This window comes from Myotis daubentonii, chromosome 13 (genome assembly GCF_963259705.1).
Source record: "Myotis daubentonii chromosome 13, mMyoDau2.1, whole genome shotgun sequence".
In the NCBI taxonomy this organism is placed as follows: Eukaryota; Metazoa; Chordata; class Mammalia; order Chiroptera; family Vespertilionidae; genus Myotis; species Myotis daubentonii.
This window is the reverse complement of record NC_081852.1, coordinates 20,756,472-20,784,312: the sequence shown is the minus strand read 5'-3', so window position 1 is coordinate 20,784,312 and position 27,841 is coordinate 20,756,472. Positions and strand designations below refer to the sequence as shown.

Genomic DNA, 27,841 nt, shown 5'->3' with positions numbered 1-27,841 from the left:
CCAAGTGACATAAACAGTTTACTAATGGTAGGAAATAGTGTTTTAAGTAGAAAAACTAAGAATAAACATATCTTCACTTAAAATCCTGAGTGACATTTTGGCCTGAGGCTCAATAAAAGATCGTAGGAGTAGAGGGTAGAAAAAGGGGGGAGCCAATTTTTTACTAAACTTGTGCTGGCTTTTATGGCAGCTAGAATGAAATGTCGCTCTCACTCCCATAAATGTGCCAACTGCTGTTTTCTTTCTCCGCAGTGAAGGGAGACTTCTGCTAGGAAGGAAATGGCTGCCTCTTCCTCGTCCTCCTCAGCCGGTGGGGTCAGTGGAAGTTCTGTCAGTGGATCTGGTTTCAGTGTCTCAGACCTTGCCCCACCACGGAAGGCCCTTTTCACCTACCCCAAAGGCGCTGGGGAGATGTTAGAAGGTGAGCTCAGGCTGCTTTTTGCTGATAATTGGATTCAGACCTGCACTAAATGTTAATTGTAAAGATGCTATTCAGTGGATTAGAAGAATTTGCCCTGATTTCAGCTCCACATTTCATCTTTTGTCCCCATTTCAAAATAATATCTTTAAAACACAAATCTCCAAAATCAGAACTTTGGAGCTGGAAAAGACTTTGGAACTCATAGAAGTCATCTAAAGCAGCGGTTGCCAACCTTTCGGACCTCGTGTATCACCGGTTGGTGACCACTGATCTAGAGTTATTTAGACCCAGGAAAGTTCAAGTGATTTGCCCATGTTAAAGACAAAGTAAGCACTGGAACCAGAAATTCTCTTTTGTAAAAAATATATTCTGTTGATTTTTTTACAGAGAGGAAGGGAGAGGGAGAGAGAACTAGAAACATCGATGTGAGAGAAACATTGATCAGCTGCCTCCTGCACACTCCCTACGGGGGATGTGCCCACAACCAAGGTACATGCCCTTGACCGGAATTGAACCTGGGACCCTTCAGTTCGCAGGCTGACGCTCTATCCACTGAGCCAAACCGGTTAGGGTCAGAAATTCCCTTGATCTCCTGCTCCAATTTGCTTTATCCTAACACTAGCTTGTCTCCCTATGATTAGTAGGCTTGACAAATTTTGTCTTATGTCGTTAATCTAAAGTTAGATGAACCCCATCAAAGAGGCTCTGAGAGGAAATCAAAAGTAATATACTACTGTTACAGGTGAAGGTGACTGTGCTGGCCCACTGCAGGTCAGGGCTGTGTGGTTCTTCTAGCACTGGAGCTGGATTTTTGCATCATACTATCTGCCATCTTATTCTGCACACATTTGCAAACTGGCTGGGCAAGATCAGGGCACAGGCTGGGAGCATGAAATGGCATTGGTACCTGGAATTCATCAGATTCATGTCGCTTTAGGAGCTACACCAATAAATTCTTTTTGTTTTTTTGGGTTTTTTTGCACCAATAAATTCTTAATGGAGAGCATAAAAATGACCTAAAGAGCTTACTTAAGCCCCCATTTCTGGCCCACCCTTAGCGATTCTGAATTAGTCTAGGGTGCAGCACAGGAATCTTTATTTTGACTAACACCCAGGGGAGTTTCATGAAAATGATCCTCAACTATTATACTATTTATCATAATTTGGAAAAAAGTCAACAAAGAACCTATCAAGAATTCAAAATCTACTTGATTCTAGCACTTTTGTGCTTAATTATTTATTGATCTTTTTGTTTTAAATACTGCAAATTTCAGTAAATATACTTAATCTGAAAATGTCTCTGAGAAAGTTACAAACTGTAGATAGCAGTTGGCTTCCAGGGGTGATCTTTATTCATTTATATCAGGTATCATAAAAAGTTTTGGATTAAGCCAGGGCAAATAGAAGAATCATTTTGGCAGGAAAATATGGAAAGACTGGGACCATAAGGCTTTCTAGAATTAATTCAAATCATGATTATTAAAGTAGATGGTAGGGTAACATAGTGATACATCTGAAGTGTCTGTACTTGTGTCTTTGCCTTTTCATTTTCTTCAGTTTTGTTAAAATATTCAAGTTAGTGTCACTGAGTCTGGAGGTAGTAATTAGGACCTTACCATATTTGACACTGAAAGTATATTATGACTTCGATTATACATAGCATAGACCTGGTATTAAGCAGCTTTCCCACAAAACAAATCAAAAGTTGAAAGCATTTAAATTGCTTAATGAACAACAACAAAAAACTAAATTGCTTAATGAGTTTTATAGCAACAGATGAGGAATCAATGTTTAACAGCAGACTCTAAGATTGAAGTCATTTCAATTCTGGCTGTGGGAGGAATTTAATACTGGAGATCCCTCCTTAGTCTCAAAGCTATAAGCATTCTTTGCTAGTATACACCAGATTACTTGGAAACATTAAAAGAAGAAAGGCTTCTGAGATTAGTCTGAATGTTGATGTTCTAACAAGTTACAGCTCTATCCATTTTTATTCATCTCAGTGTGCTTTATGGAGGAATGTGTTGGCTTTCTATTGTAGGAGGAATTAAGTTTAAATTCACAGTGCACAGTTTTTATTCTTAAGTTTAAAGTTTCATCCATATTTTAAAGCTGTTTACACTTAAGGACAGAATATGAAAAATTAGAGATGGCAATCACTGAACTGTCCTGGTCAAATCAAGAATGTTAAATTGAGCCTGACAGGTTGGATTCTCTGCCAGGGCACATGCCAGGGTTGCCAGCTTGATCCCCAGTAGGGGACATGCAGGAGGCAGCTAATCAATGTTTCTCTCTCATCGTTGTTTCTATTTTTCCCTCTTCCTCTCTCTCTAAAATCAATAAAAATATTTTTTTTAAAAAAACGAATGTTAAATTGAAAAGAATACTCCTAAATGTGAGTTAATAAAGACGTTAGTTTTGAAAGCCATCTTCTACCATTCTTACAGTGATACTGTTATGCAATTAATATTACCATGTAGCAAACCATTTTTCTTATAGTAGTTTAATTAAATATGAAAATAGAGTAAGAAGAGTTGAATATGAAAATAGAGTAAAAAGAATTGCCTGTTCAAACAAAGGTTGGATGCTGTTTATAATCTTAACAGGTTCAGTTTGATCATGTATCCTCCTACATCTAGGATAGTAAACCCAATTAACCTGTAGTTAACCTTGTGAATTAACTTCTCTGTGTGCCTACTTGCCCCCTGATAAGCAGTATCACATAAGCAGTATACAGCAGTTTTCAGCATTCTCCTGCCCTTGACCAAATTGTCCTCACCCAATTATTAGTAAGCCTTCCTGCTCAGAAGTGGCTGGATTTTAGTGACATTGTAGGCCACTGCCATATAAGTTATCTGACATTGTCTAATTTCCTGTTGTGAGGTAATATTCTTTTAAATGAATTTGTTAGCATCCTATTTGTTGGAGTTGCAGTGGTGTTAGATTTGGGCAATTTACTGAACTTTTCATTTCTTATAACCTTTGCTTGTCTCTTAAGAGGAAAGCTGATATATTGTTACTTGGTGTGTTACAAAGGGTTTGATTACAATTTCTAAATGGAAGACAGATTGCCCCAGGCTGACTCCTCTCTGGAGAAATTCCAGGCTTTAGATTAGTACAGATATCACACTTAATAGGATGTGGCTGAGGAGCAGTGGACTTTGTGGTTAATACAGAGCTGCAAATCAGCAAAAGTGTATTCTGTAGGCATAGAGAGTGGCAAAGTGATCTCGGCAAAAGCCTACAGAGTGCCTCTCTGAAAGGTTAGCTTACATCCTTTTGCTTTGAAGTTGATTACCAAGGGAAATATGCAAATGTTATAATTTAAACATTTTATTGATTTTTAGAGAGAAAGGAAGGGGGAGAGAGAGAGATAGAAATATCAATGAGAGAAAAACATCATCAATCAGCTGTCTCTTGCACACCCCTTAGTGGGGATCGAACCCACAACCTGGGCATGTGTCCTAACCTGGAATCAAACCATGACCTCTTTGTTCCTGGGTCAACGATCAACCACTGAGCCACACCCGCTGGGCAGCATTTTATCCTAATAGCTAGCACCAGTGATTAAATGTAAGTAGAAGGTACCACTTCCAAGAGTTTCCAGTCCAAATACATCTTGGCCTGATCCTTATAGCCCATAATCCCCAATGCCTTGTTTGAGATCTTAAAGCTCAATATATAGTTCAGGGTCAAACCACCTGAGAATTGAGCTCTAATTCTCTATGCTTTGCTCATTCTAAAATGAAACTTCAGTTATAATTTGACTCTTTAAGCAGGGGTATGAATAAGATAATGAACACTGGTATATTTACACAGAAGAGCCATAATAAATTGCATCATTGTTGTCAAATGTTCACACAGTCCCTCTTCCCATAGTGGAATTTATAGCTACTCGCTGCCCGATTATCTGAAAAACTCAATGATATCTTTAGTTTACCTAGATCTTTAAACTGGACAGTCAGTGTAATATTCAATTAATTGGAAAAAAAATTTTTTTTTGCTCAGTGTAGATGATCTGCTCTATAGATGACATGGGAGTGGGAGGAGAAGATCAGATCAGATCCCACATAGCACAATATGTAGAAAAGAGATCGAATTTAAAGAATGTAGCACTCTCCCTAAACTGCACATCACTTTATGAAAAATAATTATATTTTCCTTTTTTGCATCAATTTTGAATATTGGACAAAAGAAGCCCTCTTGGTTGTATACTCAAGCCATCTGGACACAATATCCGTGGTGTTTCTTTATTGTTTCCCATGACTTCTGAAATAAGGTCTGCCTTGTGTAAAAGTCAGCCTGAAGCCAGAATGTGTTAGTCCTAACTCCTTATCACTTAATACCTGGCTGACGCACCAGCCCGTGATTGATGGCTGAGTGCTTGACACCAAGGAGTGCTGACATGAACCTCCACCTAAAAAAAGACAACTGTGTCCTCTGCCTCCATTTGTTTTAGGATTTTTGCAATAAATTACCTTCCCCAAATGATTTGAGCTACCCTTGTAATGTCACATTTTCCTACATGAGCTCTGTGTCCTTTGGGGTATGTTTTGCTCTATCAGCCCCTGCCTGACAAGGAATAACATGAACTAAGTTGTATTTCACAATCATCTTCCAAATGCTGTGGTGACTGAGTTAGCTACCTTCTTGTTGCCAGTGCTTGGCACCAGTACAGCACTAGGCTCTAAAATTGCACTGTACTCTTATCGCCATCCAAATTGCAATGTTTTGGTTCATTGGGAAAATCAAGGTTACAATTTGCGTTGACAGAATGAAATTTCCCAGCAGTGTTTTGTCATGGTCATAGTGATGTAATTCGATGTACTGAAAAACAACAACAGCTATTTTTCCCTCAGCTTGACTTTTTAGAATGAAAATTAGTTCACGTTTTGGTGTACCTTTGTATTTTGATAGCACAGTGGTCACATGGCCAAATGTGTCAGCTGTCAGTGTTTGCCTGACATACAGAACAGGAGAACATTAGGAAACTATTGGGTTGGGAGGGGAGAAATGCTGACCAGGACGTCAGACTAAGGTTTCTTGTTTTTTGTTTTTTTAAACACTATTTTTAAATTCTTAAACAAGTAGAGGAACTATTTTAATATTCTAGGTATAGAAATAGCTTTTATAACTGAGCAATGTTAGTTCTAAATGAAACAGAAACCCTCTTTGTAAACACTGAAAAGGAGACCCTGAATGTAAAAGCAGGGAAAAGGGACATGTTTACTTGGTTGACAGGAGCCGTAAAACCCTCAAAGCAGATTAAAACTTTTTCTCTCGTTTGTAGATGGCTCTGAGAGATTTCTCTGTGAATCTGTTTTCAGCTACCAGGTGGCTTCTACACTGAAGCAGGTAAAACATGGTAAGCACATGAGTGTTGTGTACTTAACTATGAGAATAAATTTCCAGGGTGAGGGTGAGATTCATAAAGGTTGGTGTACTTTGTGACAAACTCTTGAAATTCAGCAAGGCTGTTTGAATGGACTTTCTAAATTACCTGCAACAAAAACATTCTGCAGTCTTCATCCACACATAATGTCCTCATTAAAGCTTAAAGTTGAAGTCAAAAGGGTTAGTTTTCTAGGGGAGTTCATGCTTCCTACTTTTATGTTGCTTTTTCCTCCCCTTTCTGAAAACTTTGTTTACTGTAATCCTCCCCTAGTTTACCATCATCTTCATTTTCAAGTATTTATGTAATACCTCATGGTCTACCTGGACTCTAAGATCCCCGTAGCACATTTTCTGTCCCATCATGCCTCACCAGGCCTTCATTTATGCATCAGGGAACTCTGTTCCCCCACCAGACCATTGCACCATTGAAGGCATAATGTTGGGGGAAAGCTGCAATTGCCTGTAACCTTAGGCTTTTAGTATACGTCACTATGGCATGCAGGATAAGTTGTTTATTAGTTTTTTTAAGATTAAGTCTTCTGACCAACATAGAATAAGACCCCATTACTAGAATATTAAGGGGGAAACTCCTTGTAGAAATTACTTTTAAACCAGTCATCATGTTGGTGATTGGTGACTCTAATGGGAAATACATTGTATTATATATAACCTCCTTAACTCGTTACAGATCAGCAAGTTGCTCGGATGGAAAAACTAGCTGGTTTGGTCGAAGAGCTGGAGGCAGATGAGTGGCGGTTTAAACCCATCGAGCAGCTGCTGGGGTTCACACCCTCTTCGTGTTGACCTTGCCTGGATGGGCACCCCGGTGAGCACAGCAAGTGCAGAGCCAGCGGGGACTTCTCCTACACCTCACATAGCCAGCCAGAGGTTCACAGCGCCACTGCTGAATTGTTCATTCTCATCAGTACTTAGTTCCTCTGTATCTGTCCACAAGCAACAGTATTTAAATGTGTGATCTTGCAGGGAAAATTTGTGTTTATTTGTTTTTAGCTTTGAGAATTAGGTTAAGACAGTAGGCATCAGAGAACCAGGAGGTTTGGGTTTAAGAGAGTTATAAAACTTGGCAAGCCGGGTAGGTCACAAGCCAGAATTAGCCAACAGAATGGCTTCTCTCCTGACACTTGTGCAGTGGGTGGAATCCTCACCAGTCAAGTCCAGGTCAGGATCTGGAGTTATAAAATTCAGCACTTCTGACATAAAACGTTCTGTTTTGCTGATGAATGTGATTTCTACTCAGGACCTGTCTGAATGAGGCATATTTAAATGTTTAGGGTTTTTTCTATTTTTAGACATCCAATTCTATAGATTCTAACTTTTTCTAACATCTTTTAGACATGCCAAATGCTGGCAAAAGAATTGTTTTTTGAATGTTGAAGCACTTGTAAGAATAAAGCAGGGAGCAATATCCTTTAAACACAGGAATCCTGAGTTCCTCCTGTTGGTGGGCTCAAGCAGTTCTGTGGCAAATAAATCCTTTGAACGAGCTCCAAACTGGTTTCTTTATCCTTTCAGAGTCTCAGAGATTGGGGGCAGGGGGCAGAGGTCAGATTATTTTTTATAAGACAGGAATCTGAAAACCATTTATCCTAAGCAAATGGGAATATTTGTCTTTACAAAAATATATGAATTTATCTTATCAGTATCTAAGTAGGTTTTTATATTATGATAGGGAAAAACCTGGAAAGCTAAACGGTACCCTTTGTTCTCCCTCACAGAGCCCAGGTCGACACTGCACAATTAAGAGAATAGTTTTCACCACCACCACCACCATTTAAAAAAAGAGACAGAATAGTTTTATTAGATTTTATGCAAATTTTGCCTCAGAAACATTTGCCTTTCTCCTTATTAATAACTTGTACCTGACCTGCTTAGAGTGGCTTAATTATGAATAAATATAATCCCAGTAGCAATTGTCCCTAATCTCAAAATGTTTAACATGTACTACCTGACAGGGAGGTGGTGACCTCAGTGAGTCACGAAGGAATCTGAGCACAGAGAAGGTAAAGACCGGCTCGTGATCCAGAGCCAGGCAGAAGAAAATCTTGGAACTGGAATAGATTCCAGTTGATTGATAATTCAGCCCACTATTCTTGTCCCTAAAGCACATCAGAGCACAAAAATTACTAGCCTCGAAAGCTCATCTGTTTCCATATTAATTTCTCAACCCAAACAAACTCCATATTGGAAAACCACTGAGTTTCCTAATGTACTTTTTAGCATCAATAATGTGAATTATTACCAAAGAAAAAGAATAAAAATACTTAGACTACAGTAAACCTTTAAATCATGGTTTCAGTGACAGTTTAGAAGCAATCACTAATTTTCTCTCATTGGTTTCATTTGTATAATTGTACAACACAGACACTTTATTAGCTCATCTTTACCCTTTGGTATTTGAACTTACAAAATTTTTCTCTTTAAATTGAACATTTCCACCCTGGCCGGGTTGGCTCAGTGGATAGAGCGTTGCCCTGCAGACTGAAAGGTCCTGGGTTCAATTCCAGTCAAGGGCATATACGTCATACCCTGGCCCCAGTCATGGAGTGTTTGGTTTCTCTTTCACATCCATGTTTCTCTCTCTCTCTCTCTCCCTCTCCCTTCCACGCTCTAAAACTCAGTGAGATAAATATCCTATGGTGAGGATTAAAAAAAAAATTGGGACATTTCTTTTTCTGACCTTGGAAATTAAAGAGATTCTAGGGTTGAACAGAGATGCTTTCTGAAGCACCTTTCACGGTGATCATTCAGCTTCTATTTGTGTGCTGCCAGGAAAGAGACCCTCGCTGTGTTTTTAAGTGGCCCCTCCCTCTCTGCACCTTTCAGCTGGTTATTATGTTTCATCATCCACAACTCCAATTACCATGCTTTGGCCCTAGAGACAGACCTTGCTGCTCATCTGTCATCTCTGCACTCATTATGTGCCAGTCACTCACAGGCATTAATTATAATCCTTTCAGTGACACTGCAAGATATGAAATATCCCGATACAGAAGAGGAACTTGAAGCTCAGAGGGAGCATTAGTTGCCAAGGCTGCATAGCTAAGTAAATGGCCAAGGCCGGATTTGAACTCAGAGCCTGCCAGACTCCGAAGCTGAGATTATTTTTGATGCACGGTGCTGCATCCCACTGCCTTATACAAAGAAAAAGCCTAACGCTTTTTTTATGGCCAAATGAACTAGCTACCAGGAGGAAAGAAGCCTTTGTCCCAGTACTTGGTGATAAGGGGTCTCAAGCACAATGAAGGAACAGCCTCTTCCTTAAAAACTGATAGGAATTCGCTTATGTGTGTGCCTGCATAACCTTCTAAGATTTAGTGTGGTGAAAATGTAGTTATGTCCTTGAGGGACACCTACCAGCAAGTGAGCAAGGGGGAAGGCAAGAGGACAGATGGCAGCTATGGCCAGGACTGCACACAGCGTCCTAAGAACGCTGATGGTAACAGGGTACCTCTGTGCATAAGGCACGTTGCAGTTTCCAAAGCATTTTCACATATGTAGTGTGGATTCACATCAACCCTGTGAGAGAAGTGAGGCAGTCATCATTTTACAGTTGAGGGAACAGGCACAGAGACAGTAAGGTACCAAGATTATAGTTAAGCAAGGGGGGTCTTTCAAATCTTTTTCTCCATACCTTCTAGTTCATCACATACTAGGAAATTTGAAGGCAATATTTGCTGTTAATAAAGAATTAGTCATGTCAATCTGATATACAATGACATGTAATTTATCTCATAGTAATGAGACATAAATAGTACACTTTTTACATAGACAAAAATTTTACTTTTTGACTTCATAATTAATTATCCAGGATCAGTATTAAAGTCCTTCTTTTTCACTGATACTCGTGTGTTACTTAATAGTGCCATCCCATGCCTGACAGCTCACCTGGAATGACAGTATAAGTCATGTTTCTGACCCAAGGACCTCTGCTTTGTCCAGTTACTTGCAGCCTATGGCTTTCCTTCCCCCACATGGTTGAGAGCCCTTGAATCCCTTCTTCCTGATTGAAACACCAGATACTGAAGTGTGGACCTAAGGCAGGGGTGGGCAAACTTTTTGACTCGAGGGCCACAATGGGTTCTTAAACTGGCCCGGAGGGCCGGAACAAAAGCATGGATGGAGTGTTTGTGTGAACTAATATAAATTCAAAGTAAACATCATTACATAAAAGGGTACGGTCTTTTTTTTTTTTTTTTTTTTTTTTAGTTTTATTCATTTCAAAGGGGCCGGATCCAGCCCGCTGGCCGTAGTTTGCCCACGGCTGACCTAAGGCCAAAGCAGAGGTAGAAGAAAGGAGACAGGACCAGGGGGTGCCTAACATCCAGAGAAAAGGGCGGAACCTGTCCAATAACCCGGTGCCCTTTCAGGCAAACTTAAAAGATACTGCAGGTGGAGGGTAAGGCCGCTCTGCCTCTCCCATGCCTTTGCCAAAGCACCTAACTTCACCTGACACATCTTGCCAGGTCTCCTTGGTCCAACCAAGACAAAGCCTTTCCACAAAAAGGGAAAAGCTCAACCAGCAGATCCTTTGGAGAGTTAAATCTCGAGTTGCAGGCAGAGTACAAAGATACCCGACCTTTTCTTGCTTCCCAGAGCTGAGTTTGGAGTGGAGATGGCACCAAGAGAGGAGAACGTAAAGGAGGGTGGAGCACGGTGCTTTGCCACTAGTCTGCCTTGTTTATTTGCAACTGGTCAAACTGGGAGACAGAATTTTAGAGCAGGAAGAGACCTTAGAGATCATATAGTTCACCCCTGGTTTACAAATACAATGTCAAGAATTTGTCTCATTCACCTTCATACACTCAGCACCCGGAACACTACCTGGCACGTAGTAAGTGAGTGAATGAATTTGATGTGTGTTTTCCCTGTTTTAGACGCTGTGTTATCTGCAGAGCAACATCCATAGTGGAGTAATGCCTAAGGTCACTGAGATAAGTAGTGGGCAGGGCCAAAACTATAACCCAGACCTCTCTGTAGTGCTACACTGACAGGTGGAAGCTGTGGAATAAATGAAAACTGTGCCAGAGCAGCCGTGTCTCACACGACCCCATCCTCATGAGGATCCAAGGCCAGTTGAGTTGGTGGGTTCCTGCCCTCCTGGTCCTGCGCACATGCCCGGGGGCAATGCCACGCGTCTGCTTCCGCAAGCTCTTCTCCACCTTTCAAGGTGCATTCATTACCCCAGTCGGTCAAGTTTTCCTGGCAGCTTATTTCATTTTTATAATATAAGCTCTTTAGGGCAGGTAACGAAACAACATATAGTTTACTACCGGCAACAAAACGGGTTGATCCTTTCCACCTGTCTTATTCATTCAACCGACAACTACTGAGCACTTACTATGCATCTGCTAGATACTGAGGATACACTATCAAACAAGACACAGTCACCAACCTCGAGTTTATAAATATATTAAGGGAGAAAAGGGTAATTTTAAGTGTAAAAACTGTCGGCTAGGAGAAAGCATGAGATCCTACAAAGTCAGAGACCGTTAATTCCGCTGAGCCAAAAGAGGCTTCCTTAGCTGGATGATGTTTAAGCCGAGACCCGACGAACAAGTAAGTGAGGTGAGAAGGAAGGACTTCCTAGGTGGAAGGAAAGAAATATGCAAAGGTCCAAGGGTGAGAAAGGGCATCATGCTTTCGGGGAGCTGCTCCTGGCTAGTTCATAGACTATAAGGGCAAAGATGAGACAGGATCGGACCTCATGGATTTGCTAAGGAATTTGAACTTCAACCAGAGAACAGTGGGAAACCATTACATGGTTGTGAAGTAGGGGAATGACAACATCCAGTTTCACCTCAGAAATTTTAGTTGGGCGGGTGGGGGCGGGGGGGGGGGGGGGAGCGGGGTGATGACGAATGGGTGGCAGTAAGATCCAGATCCTTAGGAAGCTGTGGTGGGAGTCCAGGTGACAGATAACTGCAGCCTGCATCAGAGATGTGGCGGCAGAGGATGGATTGGATTTGAAAGTCACTCAGGAAGTATCACACAGGACCTGATGACCGGTCAGATTTGGAGAACTCGGCAGAAAACCAGGTACTGTCCACTGAGACAGAGGTACAGGAAGAGGAGTGGACTCAAGGAGATGTCCAATAAGCAAGTGACTATGTCTATAGCTCAGGAGAGTGAGCTGAGCTACAGTTAAGTTTGGGACTCACCAGCCTAGAGATGTTCGTTGAATCAAAGGTAGCATGAATGGAATTGTCCGGGGAGAGAGCCCATAGAGCGAGGGGATAACTGGACCAAGCAGGATCGAATCCCTGAGGAATCCTAACATGCACGAGATAGGCAGAGGGGGAGGAGCCTAGGAAAGCAACTGGCAGGAAAGAGCTGGAAAAGGAGGAGGAGTTTGGCATCAGGGAAACCAAGAAGAAAGAGATTGTGAGAAGGAGGCTGCAAACAGCAGTATCTGGGGTAGCCAAGCAAGTAAATGAGATAAGGGATGGAGAAGGTCTTTGGATTTTACCAAGGAAATTGTCGGTGACCTTGTCTCAAGAGTAGCCATCATAGGAGGCGTGGTGGCGGCAAAGCCAGACTGCCATGGGAGGGAAGCTCAGTGGAAGGTGAAATGTGAGGCCAAATCTAGGCAACATTTTAACGAAGCTCAAGGGAAGGAGAGGGAAAAATGAGAGAGGGTGGTAGTTAAAGGAGGACACCCAGTTTTTCTTTATGATGGGAAAGGTCAAAGAGAAAAAGAGGACAACTGAGGATGTAAGGGCCCTAAAGAAGTGGGAGGGAATGGGATCCAGAACCCAGTAGGACTGATTACTCTTAGAGCAGCGGTTCTCAACCTGTGGGTCGCAACCCCTTTGGCGGTCGAACGACCCTTTCACAGGGGCCGCCTAAGACCATCCTGCATATCAGATATTTACATGACGATTCATAACAGTAGCAACATTACAGTTATGAAGTAGCAACGAAAATAACTTTATGGTTGGGTCACAACATGAGGAACTGTATCTAAAGGGCCAGAAGGTTGAGAACCACTGTCTTAGAGGGAGGGAGAGCGAAAAGAATAGTGCCGGTGTATGTGGAGGTGAGGTGGCAGGAAGTTGAAGGAGTTCCCATTGGTGGCTTCTATTTTCTCTGTGAAGGAGAAGGCAAGTTGGTCTACTGTCTGTGGGGCCAGAGGAGGTGAACACTGAGGTTGGGAACAGTCTGTGTGAAGAATGGAATAGAGCTGACCAGGGTCAGATGATTGCCAACCACATTCAGGGGCCAGTTGCGGTTAGAGTCCCTGAACTTGCAAGGGCACCAATCTTTGGAGAAGTATGCCAACAGCTCCTAGCACATGGCAGTAGGAATGGAAAAAAATGAGCAGTTGGTGGTTATAGTTTTGCATGGTAAGGGCAAGAGGATAAGCAAATTACTGGTCTAGGGCTAGCAAAGGACAGAAGTGAAACAAGAAGAGGCTAGGAGAGAAACTAGAAGAGTCAGACATTTACTCAGGGTCTAGTGTATGTCTAGTAATCTGTAGGGAAACAAGTTCAAAGCTAGGGCTATGCTTCCCAAACCTGGCTGTGCCTCAGAATCAAGCTTACTAAAAATACAGGCACCCTGGCCTCATTCCTAGGGTTCAATGGGTCTCAGGTTGGGGGGCGCACATAAGGAAAAAGGAGACATGAGGAATATATACAGTGCCACAACCCCATGATTCTGGTCTGTACAAGGTGCTGTGGAAGCCAAGAGGGCTTGGAGGTGGGAATATAGAGGGGATGACAAGGACATTTCCCTAGACAAGGGGAGCCTGTGCCTGAGTGAGACTGGTGAATCAGCCGAGCAAAAAGGGGAAGAAGCCAAATAAGCACTCCAAGCACAGGGAACAGCATGTGCAAAAGCAGGGCAGCATTTGTGGAACTCCAAGTCGTTTGGTGTGGCTGCAGCAAAGTGTGTAAACAGGGGAGTGGTGAGCTCTCTCAGGAGAAGGAAGCAAGAACCAGATTGTTCTGAGCCTCATTCACCGTGCTCCACTTTCCATCAAAAGAGCATTTGTCTGGCACAGCCAAGGGGCACCTAAGAGAGAGGCCAAGAATCCTGACTTTCACAGTAAATAACTTCGAAAGCAGGCTCCTCAGGCCTGGAAGGGTTGGACCCATAGGCTGGTGGAATGCAGCAGATGTGATCTTTGCAGGCCACTAGGTGGTGAACAGTATTTTTGCTCTGACTAGAAACTAAGTGTTTACAGATTCATATGTATTTACTTACTTGGAGGGAAAGGCAGATGTCCTAAGTTCAGACAGGATTATTGAAGGAGCCTCCCTTCTGGGCTCTGAGCCAAAAACCAGAATAAGAGGCAGCCTGGAATGATCAAATGTAAAGTATATGGACATTGTGGGAAGATGTTTCCCCCCAAACCGTTTCTCCTCCCCCTTTCCCTGGCCCTGAAAGCCTGAAGGAGAATCCCACGCCCTCTCTCCCCTCCTTATTCTCAGAAATCTTCAGGCATATATTTCAGGATAAACCACACAAGCACGGGCTCTTCATTTGTTTAGCAAACCCAAAGGTCATGTTTTGGGGGCTGTTCAAGTCAGACTCTACCCACTTAACCTTCTGCAGAGTCTCCAAAATACAGTCAATCTGGTGTATCCTGTGAAGTCAGGGCAATGCAGCTCTCAAACAAACACGCCCTGCCTGGAGGACAACCTAGCACTTTGCTGTCCTGGACCAGTGTCATTGCCCAGAGAAGACTCAAGGTTCATTCTGTGCTCCCGCTTCAACAAACTCAAGGCCAGAGTGTTTTTTGAAAGCACTCCTGATAATGCCAAGGAAATTCGGACTCTCCTGACCAGCCCGAGACTGCAGCTGGAGTACCAGGCGCTCTGACCTTCAGAGACCTATGGACTCAGGGAGTCAGGAAGAAAGCAGGACATGGTCCCCATGCCATCTCTCAGGACAGAGGAGGATTCATTCAAAAGAAGCAGAAGGGGGATGGAGGACCAAGGAGGAAGGCAGCATTCCGCTGTCCAGAAGCACAGACGCTGACCCCACCTGTAGTTAAGCCTTATCCAGTATGCTGCCAGCCAAGGGTGTCCTCATCAGGCAAACAGGAAAGCAGAGGCTTAGCCTTAGAGTTCTGCAGCTCTGCATGACCCTGGGGATCGTGGAGTCCAAGGACAGAGAAATAATCTCCCATTCTGAGCCTTTGCAGCCTTTGAGTGCTACTGGCTGTGGCCATTAAGCTTTCCATTAAAAAGAGTTAATGCTCCTGGAAGGTGCCAAGTTAATACTCTTAGATCTAAAAGCTGGGGGGGGGGGGGGGGGTAAGCCTTCAATAATGAAGGCCTGAGTGCGAGGGCCTGGGCTTAGAACCCACACCTGCACAGAGGGTCTCAGGGTAGGTCCAGGTTGTGTCTCTAGACACTGAGAGCCCTAATAATGTTTGTAATAGTGAAGAGTTACCATATGTGGGGCATTGTGCTAAGCACTTTTCACACATGATGTCATTTACTCAATGGGAGAGGGTAAGAGAAAGACCATGTGGGACAGAGGAAGCCACCAAGATGGCAGGAAAGAATCCTGTAGCCCAAGAGCTGAGGGGCCTTAGCAACTGTACTAGTTTGGGCTCAGGCTGCGGTAACAGCCTACCGGAGCCGCCATAGCAAAGTACCACAGCCTAAGTGGCTTAAACAACAGGAACGTAATTGTCTCACAGTTCTAGAAGCTGGAAGTTCAAGATCAAGTTGTTGACATGGTTGGTTCCTTCTGGAAGCCAAGGAAAGGGATCCATTCCAGGCCTCTCTCCCTGGCCTGTAGACGACCATCTTCTCCCAATGTCTCTTGACATCATTTCTTCTCTATGTATGTCTCTGTGTCCAAATTTCCCCTTTCAATAAGGACACCATCATATTGGATTAGCGCTCACTCTACTGAGCTCATTATAATATGATTACTTCTGTCAAGATCTATCTCCAAATAAGGTCACATTCTAAGGTAGCGGGTGTAGTTGGTACTTCAACATATGAACTTTGGGAAGGGACACAACTCCACTTACAACAGTGATGTCTACCAAACTTTCTCCTTTGATTAATGAGGATATCAGAGCCCCGAGTGAGAAAGCGACTTGCACAGGGTCATACAGCAAGTTGAAAAAACTAAGACTAGAATCCAGGTCCTTTGGGACCCCGAGCCTTGAGCAGACTAACCCCAGGAGTAGCAGCATTGCCTGCTTTTATAGGCCCTTCTCCAAGAAGGGAACCCCTGAGCCTGGACAAGTCTGGGAGGCACCCATAGGATCTTTTCACTGGCCTGGGTGAGGACACCATAAAACTCTTACAAAATGATATTTTGAAAAAGACTCTAAAATGTCAGAGTGGAAGGAGCCCTATTAATGGAGCTTAATAGAAGCACTGAGGTTTCTTTTCCATGGTCAGGCCGCTCATTAAGGAGGCACCCAGAACTTGGCTCCTTCCTTGCAGCCCTCCAACAGAGCAGTTTTAGCCAGAATATGGCTGGGTGGTGCTGGCTTCTCGCATGCTCTCTCCCATGGCTCACTCTCTTCCGCCCGCCTCTGCATCGAGGCTGGCATCTGGCCTCCATACCTGCCCAGAAGGCTGGTGGGTCTCCATTTTGCAATCTGTTTTGAGAACTCACTCAAGGTTGTTTTGAAAGCCTCATGCAACTTGTAGAGCAACACGGGTTTAAGAGCCTGGCTCTTGCTGCTTCAAAAACAAGGAGGCAAAAATTGAGATTGAATATAGCACAGAAGTGTGGGTGACACCAAACCACAGATGAATTGATAGGCTGGGGAGAAGGAAGTGAAAAGTTCACCTTGTCCTTCCCTGTAACAGAGGGCTGTTGGTTTTGCAGAGGTTTGCTTTTTTTTAAAAAAAATTTTTTTTCATTCAATAAAAATAGCTTGGTGGGACAACGTATTCTAGCATTCGTGGAAATGAAAACTCGGAACCACATCATAGGATGTTCTGCCCCAAACTTGGCCCTGGTTCCCCAGGCAGCTCCCAGTTCCTCCTGATTTATGCAGCAGCAGTGCAGGCCCTCGCCCGGTCCCAGGTGGGGTCCGGCCTTCAGAGAGGAAGGGAGGAGATGGTTCAGCGGCATCAGCTGTTTCCCTTCTCTGAGCCAAGACCCTGGCCTCAGCCAGCAGCTCAGCTTTGTCCCCTGAGTCTGCCTTCTGTACTGTGAAAACTTTCCATCACAAAGGGTCGATTCAGGAAGCCAAGGTTAGAGGCAAATGGTCTTATTTGAAAATGGTTAAGGTCAGTGAGGCCTTGGGCTTCCTGCATTGATTGCTCTCCCAGGGCCTGGGACCAGCCCAGCGGGGTGGGACGGGCAGCTCTGCAGGTTACAGGATGTGAAAGTGGGGACTGAGGTTAGGAAAAAGAATAAAAGGCTGGGGCCAGAACACACCCAGCAGAGGGCCATGTGCAGTTCTCCTCTTTAGGGTTTCCTGTGGGTACACTGAGAACATTGTGTTCTGGCTGGGAACTTACCCAGCTGAGCCGGCTCCAGACACCGCCCCTGGGTCCTAGTGCTGCCTCGCTCACACCCTCAGCCTTAGCTGCCTGCACCTGCATGAAGTCCACTGTAGGGCCCCGGGAAGCCATTTCCATTGTGTCCTCCCTACTGAGTGAGGCCCCCAGTGACCAGACTGTGAGCACTTACCTTCTGATGCATCCTCCTTTCTGAAGCGTCCTCATTGTGCTTGGCACTGTCACACAGTAGCATCTCATGTGCCCCCTGACAAAACATCCTGCAGATGACAAAACAGAAGCTCTGGATATTGGGAGGAACAACCAAGGTCAGTATCAAGGTTTTGGGACCCAGGTCTCCTGACACTCTAGGGATAACTGATTTTGAGATATCATTTCAAATCCTTGAAATGAATGTAAGCCTTTGCCTTCAAAGTTTCTCTGCAGATGAATTTGAGAATTCTTAATGACTTCTCCAAAACAGCTCAAAGCTCAGGCATGTGGTGCAGAACTGTCCAGAGAAGCCATGGCCCGAACTCTGCCCTGTCTAGAATCTGGCAAGTCCTAGCAATCATGTCTGTCCTGTGCATAAGCTCCCTGGAACTGCCCCCAGGAGCCTTTGTGCAGCACACCAGGCCCCAGGTTGTTCTGTGCCCATAGAACAGCGGTTCTCAACCTGTGGGTCGCGACCCCTTTGGCAGTCGAACGACCCTTTCACAGGGGTCGCCTAAGACCATCCTGCATATCAGATATTTACATTACGATTCATAACAGGAGCAACATTACAGTTATGAAGTAGCAACGAAAATAATTTTATGGTTGGGGGTCACCACAACATGAGGAACTGTATTTAAAGGGCCAGAAGGTTGAGAACCACTGCTGTAGAGGGTCCCAGGACTCAGAAATATATGCTAGGCCCCAGCTCAAGTAGCCAAGAATCAATGAGCTACCAGTGAGGGAGAGAGGACTAGTAGGCTCTCTGATTAGAAGAGATTTTTGCAGTTTTTAAAGTTTTTAAGTTTCCTCTACTAGATTGTAAACCTCTTTTTCCAAGTTATCTTTATATCCTGTGTGTGTGCTGGACCTTGATACACAGTTGTTGGATGACCTGAATCAAAGTCACTCACTTGAAGGCCTTGCCTTTAGCTATGGATCCCAGGTTATTCGACAACTGCACATTGAACATCTTCTGTATACTGAGTATTGCCTGAGATCATGGGCACACAATTGCTAAAAACAAGTACACAAAGGAAAGGCAGTCTTGGTGATTGCCCCTCCTAGAGATCACAGTCCAGTAGAAAGGCATTCAATAAGCAAGAGCACCCTAGCCAGTTTGGCTCAGTGGATAGAGCATCGGCCTGCGGACTGAAAGGTCCCAGGTTCGATTCTGGCCAAGGGCACATGCCTGGGTTGCAGGCTCGATCCCCAGTAGGGGGCATGCAGGAGGCAGCTGATCAATGATCCATCATTGATGTTTCTATCTCTCCCTCTCCTTCCCTCTCTGAAATCAATCCTATCTAATAAAAGAGAAAAATGGTAATTGGCGTACGACGATACCCTTTTCATTGGCTAATCAGGGCTATATGCAAATTAACTGCCAACTATGATTGGCAGTTAACTGCCAACTAAGATTGGCAGTTAACTGCCAACAAGATGGCGGTTAATTTGCATATGTAGGCACAATGCAGGGAGGCGAAAGGGAAAGCAGGAAGAAGCCCCCTGCCACTGACAGTGATCGGAAACCCAGGGGGGAGCTAAGAGCTGGGGGGGCAGGGCAAAGGCAGCCCTGGGGCCGCCTTTGCCCTGCCCCCCAGCCATGATCAGAGAATCAGGCGCCTTTGCCGCCCTGGCCAGTGATAGCAGGAAGTAGGGGTGGAGCCAGCAATGGGAGCTGGACACGGTCGAAGCTGGCAATCCCGGGAGCTAGGGGTCCCTTGCCTGGGCCTAAAGCGGAGCCCACGATCACGGGGCCGCTGCAGCTGCGGGTCCCCGCTGCCCGGGCCGGACGCCTAGGCCAGAGGCCTCAGGCCTGGTCAAGGGGCCGATCCGGTGATTGGTGATCGGAGGGTGATGAGGGTCAACTCCTCTGGCCGAGGCATCAGGCCTGGGTGGGGGGCGGAGCCGGGGATTGGGGGGATATGATGGTCCCCTTGCCCAGGCCTGAAGCCTGGGTCAGAGGCGTCAGGCTTGGGCGGGGGGTGGAGCAAACGATCAGAGGGAGATGGGGGTCCCCTGCCCAGGCATGATTCCTGGGCCAGAGGCCTCAGGCCTGGGCGGGGGCCAGAGCCAGTGATCGGGGGGAGATGGGGGTCCCCTGTCCAAGCCTGACACCTCTGGCGGAGGCGTCAGGCCTGGGCAAGGGGCCGATAAGGCGATCGGAGGGTGATGGGGGTCAACGCCTGAGGGCTCCCAGTATGTGAGAGGGGGCAGGCTGGGCTGAGGGACACTCCCCTCCCCACACACACCCAGTGCACGAATTTCGTGCACCGGGCCCCTAGTAAAAATATATTTCAAAAAAAATAAGCAAGAGCAATCCCAAGGTCCATGGTCATCCTACGGGAAGTCCAAGGTGCTATGAATGAGCATGGAGTGCTACAGGTGAGCAAAGTTATTGAGGAAGAGCCCTTTAAGCCGTGGCCCAATGGGAATTAGCCAGGTGAAGGAGGTTGGGAAACAGAGGTACAAGCAGAGTGAATGGTGCTCATGAAGACCTGGAATTTAGCAAGCAGGTGGCTCATTGAAAGAATGAGAAAAGTCTTCTAAGTCTTCCTGAACCCCACCTACAGGAAATCCAGTTCTCACTGCAGGGGAGAGCCCAGCCATTGTTACTATCAGTGAGAAAGGAATCCTACTACTTCTCTGTGGCCTCCCCCCAGCCCCAGACTCAATCCTAAAAGATAACTGGGACCCATGTTGAGGCAGGAAGGAGGAAGGCCATCGGTACGGCCAGAAAGAGCCGGTACTGGTCCAGTCACGGGGACCCTGGACTAACAAACTGTGCAAAGCACTTTCCTCCTCTCTCTAGACTTCATGCTTCATACTTATATATTCTCAGTGTTTAGCCTGACACTCGGCCCGTCCTGAACTGGTGAATGACAGCAGTTCCCATCTGTTCCTTCCAATGCTAAGATTCTGGGTCTAAGACCCACAGTCAGTCCTGCCCAGGATTCTTCTGGCAAAAGAAGTGCCGATAAGGAAGGAGCATAGAGCCCAGCACACCCACAAGTGTCTGGTGAATAAATGAGGGAATGAACGAATGAATGCTCTCCCTGAAGTCACTCTAAAAGCTTTCCAGATCTTTGCTTTGAGCTCCTATAGTCACTCCTATTCCTATGCAGTGGTCATCACCAGCCACTTCATACACAGACATCAGAGTTAGCGGGGAAAATGAACCTAGATCTTGCCTGGAGTGCTACATTAGAGGAAGAAGTAGAAGAGCTGAGGAGCAGTGTAAGGAAGAAAAAGAAAGGACTACAATGTGCAGAGTCTGGAAATTGGTACACATTCTCATGCAGCACCCCCTGCCTTATAAACCCCAAACCTGCTGATGCTCTTCCTCGCTCCTGTGAACAACTCGGCCTCTCCAGGGCTGGGAAAGGACAAGTGCTCCCTGAGCCACCATACTCCCTGCTTGCCCTGAATCAGGCACTATAGTAAGGACAACAGTTCCCAGCGCGGACACACCCTCAAATGCATTTTCCCTCTCCTGTGGGTTTCTAGGCTAGCCCGCAAAAGCCTGATTCATCCACAACCACACTGAAACATAGAATTAATTCTGGCTATACCCTGGGTGAGCGAGGCCATTATGGCAACCAAACCACCACTTACAGCATTATTTTGATGGGAAAATGTGTTCTGAGCTCCAAGCAACCAAATTGTAAGTGGGACCCGGGCACACCCAGGTTCGAATCCCAGCTTTAACACTTCCTAACCATGTGGTCGTGGGCAAGGCACCATCCTCCCCAGCCTCAGTTTCCTGCCGTGTAAAAGAATAGCTCCTTTGAGAAGGTTGTAGTGCAGACTAAACAGACACCTGTGAAAGTGCCCTAGCACATGGCAGATGCTCTCCTCGTTCCTTTCAGCGGGGCTTTTGTGAAGAGACGTGGAGACAAGACTTCAAGCACAGTCCCTCAAAGTGGGTTCTTTATCCAGCTTGCATGGAGGCAGTATTACCACTGGACTCGGGCTCAGAGCAAGTGTTTATGAGATAAATGAGCTGCTGTCTAGAAATCACAGAACATTCCTCATCTTTGACCTTCTCCAGTCTTTTACTGGCTTATCTGAGCCAAGAAACTTCTCCTGCCCCTACTCAGCTCCCTCTCCCTCCCCCAATCTCTCCATGAACATCTTTGTTCTGACTCCTTTTGCTCCTGGTCCTGGGAAGGGGCTTCGCCTCCAGAAGGGGCCGAAAGCCCTGGTCTTTCACCCCAGGCCTGGCTGGGAGCCCAGAAAGCAAGCAGGAGGAGCCCAGAGACCCAGGCAGGCACACCCCAGCCAGGGGAAGGCAGACCTCCTCCGTTGGCTCAGGCTTTGGCCCCTCCTTGCTTCGCTTGTTTCCAAGCTGCAGCCAGAACGGTCTGTACTCAAAGGATGGTGAACCCGCCAAGGCATCCGTAGGGTCCTAAAGGTCCCCCGTATTCCTTTCTTTGCCCTTGTTCCTCTGAGCCAGGGTCCCTGGTCTTGGGTTTCTAGTCTCTTGCCCAGGGTCACCAGCACTGTGGCCAGTCACCTTGAATGAGTCGTCCTACACTGCCCTATGCGCCCACATCCCATCTCCACTCGATGCCCCTGTCTCCACAACAGTCTCTACTTTTCCACATTTGGAACCACAGGGCCTTCTAAGACCCTCCCTCCATCTTTCCAGGCCCAGTCAGTGCCCCTCATCCTGCAGCATTTCTCATTGGGTCTCCACCTCTCCGGCCCCACCCACCTCTTTACCCATCCCCCGCAATCCTGCAATAACAAAAACACAAACTCTTGTGAAAGCAGTATGAGCTCATGGTGAAAACCCAACAGTGCAGAAGGTGAAAATGAAAAGTAAAAGCTCCCCGCCCTCCATCCCTCAGAGATAACCTCTGTAAACAGTTTCCAGTATCCTCCTAGATGTTTTCTTTGCACACTGAAGTATGTGTCTGCAGGGCCGCGTCCTCTGCTTTTTCTTCAGAATGAGATTATAGCATACACATTATTCTGCAACTTGTTTTCACCTGACAATGTGTCTTGGGCATCTTTCCAAAATCTACCTCACTCTTTTTAACACCCACATAATATTCCAGGATTTGGAATTTATTTCACTATTCTCCTGGCACAGACACCTAGGTGGTTTTCAGTTTTTGCAATCACTATTTACTTGGTTCTCAGCCTCAGGTCTCAAACCTCCAGTCTGCCCTCCACACCACTGCTCAGTGCTAGCACCCAGCTCAGCCACCTTCCTTGTGTTAGGATTGTTCACTAGGTGTTTTATCTCCTCTCCTACATCTTAAGCTCCTCAAGACAGGGTGTTTGCCTAGGAGCTACTGGCAAGGAGCACTCTAGTCCTGTCAACTCTGCAATTTGTGAGCCAACCTCAGTGCCGCCCTAGGGAAATGTAAGGAGGTTCTCAGGCCACATGAATACTCATTCTTGGTTTTCACATACATTTATTGGGAACTCCGTGATCCTGACTTTGTGCAGGGTACTGGAGCTCCAGGATGAAACAGATACAGACCTTGGCCTCCTGGATCTTACAGTCAGTGGGAAAGGCAGACATGGGACACCCACACCGATAAGCACAAGTATAATTACATATGGGATAAGTGCTTTGAAAGGAAACGATAGAGGAGGGCTGGGGCCACCAGGGAAGGCCTCTATGAAGAGGTGATGAGGTGCAATGGAGAAGGCCAGTGCAAGCCAGCAGACCAGGGGACCTGGTTCCCATTCCAGTCCACTCTGGACACTTCCCCTGTAGTCTTCTCATCTGACAAGAAGGGAAATCCCCTTCCCAGTTTTAACTTTCTGTGACAATAATAAATGCTAATAGAGTTCAAGGGAAGCAGAGTTCCCCATTGCCTGGGAAGGTCAGGGAGACTTCTTGCTGATTTTACACTAACCTTGATTCACACTTGATTCACACGTGGGCTCTAATTCCATTCAATTCTGGGCCAAATATTTGTTGAGCATACACCGTATGTATGAACGTATAGAAGGTGTGTGTGAGAGTATGTGTGGGTGTTGCGGGGAGTTGGGGTGGTGGTAGTGGTAGGTACTTAAATGATTTAAAACATGTGATTCCTGAAGGAGTTTACAGTCTGAGGAGGCATCAGACCCAGAATAGGATCATTTCAATACACAATGTCCAGTGGGAAGAGAGCAACTCATCATGGTTATGTGAACTGAGCACTGGCTTCAAAGCCAAGCAGGTCTGGGCTGGACTCCCTGCCCTGGACTACCTGGCAGGGGAACATGGAGCTTCCCAAGTGTGTTGAAAGAGGGCTCCTGGACGGCTCTGAGCTTCAGACAAGCATGCAGTGTGAGTCAGAGCTAGAAGGGCATCTGAGGAAAGTAATCGCTGTGAAGATGGGAGCAAGTAGAAAGAGAAGATTCTTAAGACTATAGAGGAAAGGCATCCCACAGGTCACGGGGACCTGGTAAAGTCAGTCAGACCAGTGTTGAAAAAACATCCAAGCAAAAAAGAGCAGTTTAAGCAGCACAAGCGTCCCCATTCTCTTCCCCTGGGCCAGGAATTTCATGCCCCCGAGAGGGCACCAGATGGGAGAAGACAGAAACCTGCTGTTACCTCTACAGTCTCACTTCTGGGTCTATGTGTCTGTTTCTCTTTTATGTGATTAAAAATACTGTAAATTATATGCTTATACTTTGTTGATGTCCTCTTTATGATCCACTGTACATGGCTGTATATATTTTGCACATCTACATACATATTACTCTGCAAAGTTGTATACACAAAGCTATGTACACTGTACTTTATGGAAAATTTAAGAGCGTTTCAGAGGTAATTAGATCCATATGTGATTTTTCCCCTCCTGTGCTGTGGAAGGGAAATGATTCTAGAGATAGGCAAGGGTCTGTCCTGGAGGCTTGGTGGGCCAAAATAAGGAGCCAGATCTGTATTGAAGACAATAGGGAGCTATTAAAAGGTTCATAGAAGTCCTAGAGAGCCTACACTAGGTACAATACATAGAAAGTTCCAGACTCTCCTTGTTTCTACTTAATCAGAGCAGTAAATCCCAAACCAGTTCTGTCCATAACTCATCTCTGCCTCACTTTCCCCATCCGTAAAAGAAAGCCTGCCAGTGTGGGGCTGCAGGACCACAAGGTCAACTTTTGCAAGCAAGGAGGCCCAGAGGCCCCGGGGGCTTCAGGTCGGCCCAGCAAAACCCAGTGACAGTGTTACCAGGTCTGGGTGGCAGTCCTTGCCCCAGGGCTGGCCAGCTCTGGAGCTGGCGCCTCAGGGCTAGGATCCTGTTCTTTGGGAAAAGAGCTTGGTGAAGCTTCTGCTGGCCTATTGATGCCCTGCTTTCCAGGGCTAGAGACTCTTAAAACTTCCTGGGAGAGTGAGGCAACACGCCTCATTGTGCAGCCCTCAGCAAATGCAGCGGCTGCACCAAGTGCTAAAGAAAAGCTCCCATAATAACCATGTGTGATATTAAAAAGATAAAGAGGCAAATAGGTATGTAGGCCAGCTCAAAAATAGCCACCCACCCATTCGTCCTGAGTAACCATTTGTGCCAGGTGGGTACAGAGGGTTTTCTTCCGTCTCCTCTCAAGCTGATCTTCCTGCATCTTTGTAAGGTTGCCTCAGAGAGAAGGCCCTGCCTGCCCTGCCTGCCCTGCCTGCCCTGCTGGAGGTGGCCTGGGCAGTTCTGGCAGGCGGCCACGCAGGGGTGGGCAGTACTCCCCGCACTCCCTCCACCAAACAAACCCTGGGGTCAGAGGGCACAACGGCTTGGCCCCTCTGACGTGAGGTCTTGGGGCTAAATCGGGGCTTTAGGGTGGTGACTCATGGGCACCCCCAGCCCACCCCTATCAGGTTTTCCGCGCACCCAGAGGCCTCCCCCACCCCTACAGGGGCCGCTTTGTTAGGAGACCAGAGACCAGAGACCAGGTCCAGGGCAGTTCCAGCCTCAGGGCTGGGGGAGCTCCCCAGCCTCTCCCTCCCTCCACCTCTCCCCCTTCCTCCGTGCTCACCCGAAAGGCGCGGGCCCCTCCGCCCTGCCCCCACCCGCGGCCCCGGGGCCAAAGCGCTGAGCTCAGCACCGCGGCGCCGGCGCCTCCTCCCGTGGGGGCGGGGCCGGGGAAGCCCCGCCCTTCTCCCCAGTTCCACGGTCCCGCCATCCTCCTCCCATCCCCCCAGAGGTACGTTCTCCAAGTCACGTCCCAGCTCCCCACCCCCCGTAGGGGGTCCGCGGAGACCCACCCCCAAGTCAGCTGCTCAGCATCTGTCACCTCCGAGGCCGGCTCCCCACGGGCGCAGCTCACAGCGGGCGGGGGGAGCGGCGGGGGGAGTGGGTGGGGAAGCGGGGGAGCGGGCGGGGGGGGGCGGGCGGGGGGAGCGGGCGGGGGGGGGGGCGGGCGGGGGAGCGGGCGGGGGGGGCGGCGGGGGGAGTGGGTGGGGAAGCGGGGGAGCGGGCGGGGGGGGCGGGCAGGGGGAGCGGGCGGGGGGCCTCCCCTCCCCCCACCCGGCTGGCCCGACTGCAGACCTCGGGGAAGTCGGGGGAGCTCTTGTGTGCCCCTCTCCCCAGAGCAGACTCCAGGAACTTAGATTTTTGTTTCTCCCTGCGTTTGTTTTTAAGTCTGTACAAAACTCCAGCAGTGGCTCCTAGATTCCTACGCCGGGTCTGCCTTGTGGACACGGGGACGAGGAGAGTCCCTCTGGAGCTCCCCAAGTTCGCCTTCCGAGGGGAGAGCGCTCAGGGAGGTACCTGCAGGGGTGTGGTGGCAGAACCACTGTCACTTTGGGCCCGTGGGTGACTAGCTAAAGGCAAACCCCTGGGGGGGGGGGGGAGACAGAGAGGAGAGAGAGGAGGGGGCTGCTTAATTCGGCAGGGGGAGGAAGAACCTGAGGAGATAAAACAGGGGCCAGCCCAGGAGAGAAAGTTTTTGTCAACAGCTCCAGATGTTCGCTCTACCTCTTCTACCCACCACTCCCCGCCATGTACTGCCCCTCCATCCCCCACACAGGCTCACAACTGAGGGTGTTAGTAACTTGGGATCAAGGGAATGAGCCTGTAGCCAGAGTCATGGCTCCAGCCTGCTGACCCGCAAGCCCTGCTCCTAGCTGAGCCTCAGTTTTCTTTTCTTTTTTAATCCTCACCCAGGATATGTTGGGGTTTTTTTAAGTTGATTTTGAGAGGAGAGGGAGAGAGAGAGAGAGAGAGAGAGACATCGATTGGTTGCCTCTGGTACTTGCCTCACCCAAGATCCAGCCTGAAACCTTTTGGTGTACCCATGACACTCCAACTGACTTAGCTGCCCAATCAGTCTGGGCCTTGCTTTCCTTACTTGCAAAATGACACTGATGGGGCCTGACCGTTCTACACTACACAAATGTTAGTAGTTATTTTTATTGACAGAGTTATGAAAATACTAAAGGATATGGAAGTGTTTTTAAAACCATAAAGAGCTCCAGAAAGATGAAAGATCTTTGTGAGAGGCGGCACAGTTGCCAGGTGGGACTGGCAGCTTCCATCACCTGCAGCAAGGAATTCCAGAAGAAGGCCTAGCTTGCAGACCCTGGGCGGCTGCTTTTTGCATAAACCTGAGTTTCCCAAGCCCCCGGCTACTATTGGCACTGAAGATTAAAAAAAAAAAAAAAAAACACTTCTGAGTGAGGCTGGAGACTTGGCAGAGGGGCAAGGAAACAAACAGTTGCACGTCTGGGAAAAGAAAGTTCCTGGGGATTAAGTGAGACCTAACTGCCAGGAGAGTGAGAGATCACTGGCACCTCACCTCCTAAGGCTCCTGGCCTTCCAGCAAGTTTCCTGTCCATAAAGTAGGGGGGCGGGGGGGGGGGCAGTGGATGGAGGGTGGGCACGCTCTCCCAGGACCCACAGGCTCTAACATTCAAAGATTGTAAGGTTTATTCCACTGAATGAAGAATTCTGACAAGTGAGAGGGTTGATTCCTCTCTGCTAACACTCTAATCCGGCCTCACTCACCTCGGCTCCTGGGGGTATCCAGAGGCTGGGCAAAGCCCTTCTGGTCTTTCTGCCCTGGAAGAACATACAAAAAAATAGGCCTCATTTTGCTGTCCAGGCGGGCAGTGAGCCTGGATTCAGGCTGTCCCCACTGTAGCAGCTCCTGATCATCTTTGTCTCTCCCTCTACCACTCCCCCAGCGTGAGGAGCAAAGCCGCCCGACCCCACCTTCCCCTTTGATACATGGCAATTGGAAACCCTCAAAGGGCAAGACCACTGAAAGGCTGGAACTGGAATGTCTGCTTCTACCTTCTCTGGCCGGCCTACTCCGGATGGTCCACACCCTTACAGGCCTGGCCGGGGATTTTTAGCTAAGTAGCTCCATGAAACTCATGATTTTCCTTTCCTTCGGTATGATCCCTATGGAAGTGGACGAGGCCTTT

At 47.0% G+C, this 27,841-nt stretch overlaps 1 protein-coding gene and 1 long non-coding RNA gene across 5 annotated transcripts; one reads left to right on the top strand and one right to left on the bottom strand.

The window, feature by feature from the left end:
• On the bottom strand, positions 1-27,564 carry LOC132214852 (uncharacterized). 3 transcript variants are annotated; one of them, XR_009448365.1, is made up of 4 exons: positions 27,420-27,564; positions 17,456-17,543; positions 14,042-14,134; positions 1-461 (listed from the first exon to the last, which is right to left on the bottom strand). It is a non-coding gene; the product is annotated as an uncharacterized LOC132214852 (long non-coding RNA). The 3 variants fall into 3 exon arrangements; XR_009448363.1 differs by lacking the exon at positions 27,420-27,564 and adding an exon at positions 25,450-25,536; XR_009448364.1 differs by lacking the exons at positions 1-461; positions 27,420-27,564 and adding exons at positions 10,889-10,995; positions 25,450-25,536.
• Positions 280-7,327, top strand: ANAPC16 (anaphase promoting complex subunit 16). Of its 2 annotated transcripts, XM_059662441.1 has the most exons (3): positions 280-421; positions 5,712-5,786; positions 6,504-7,327. In XM_059662441.1, exons 1-3 carry the CDS (start codon positions 280-282, stop codon positions 6,617-6,619), a joined length of 333 nt encoding a protein of 110 aa, XP_059518424.1. In that variant the 3' UTR covers positions 6,620-7,327. The 2 variants fall into 2 exon arrangements, with proteins under 2 accessions (XP_059518424.1, XP_059518425.1); XM_059662442.1 differs by lacking the exon at positions 5,712-5,786.
• Positions 27,565-27,841: the final 277 nt, after the last annotated feature.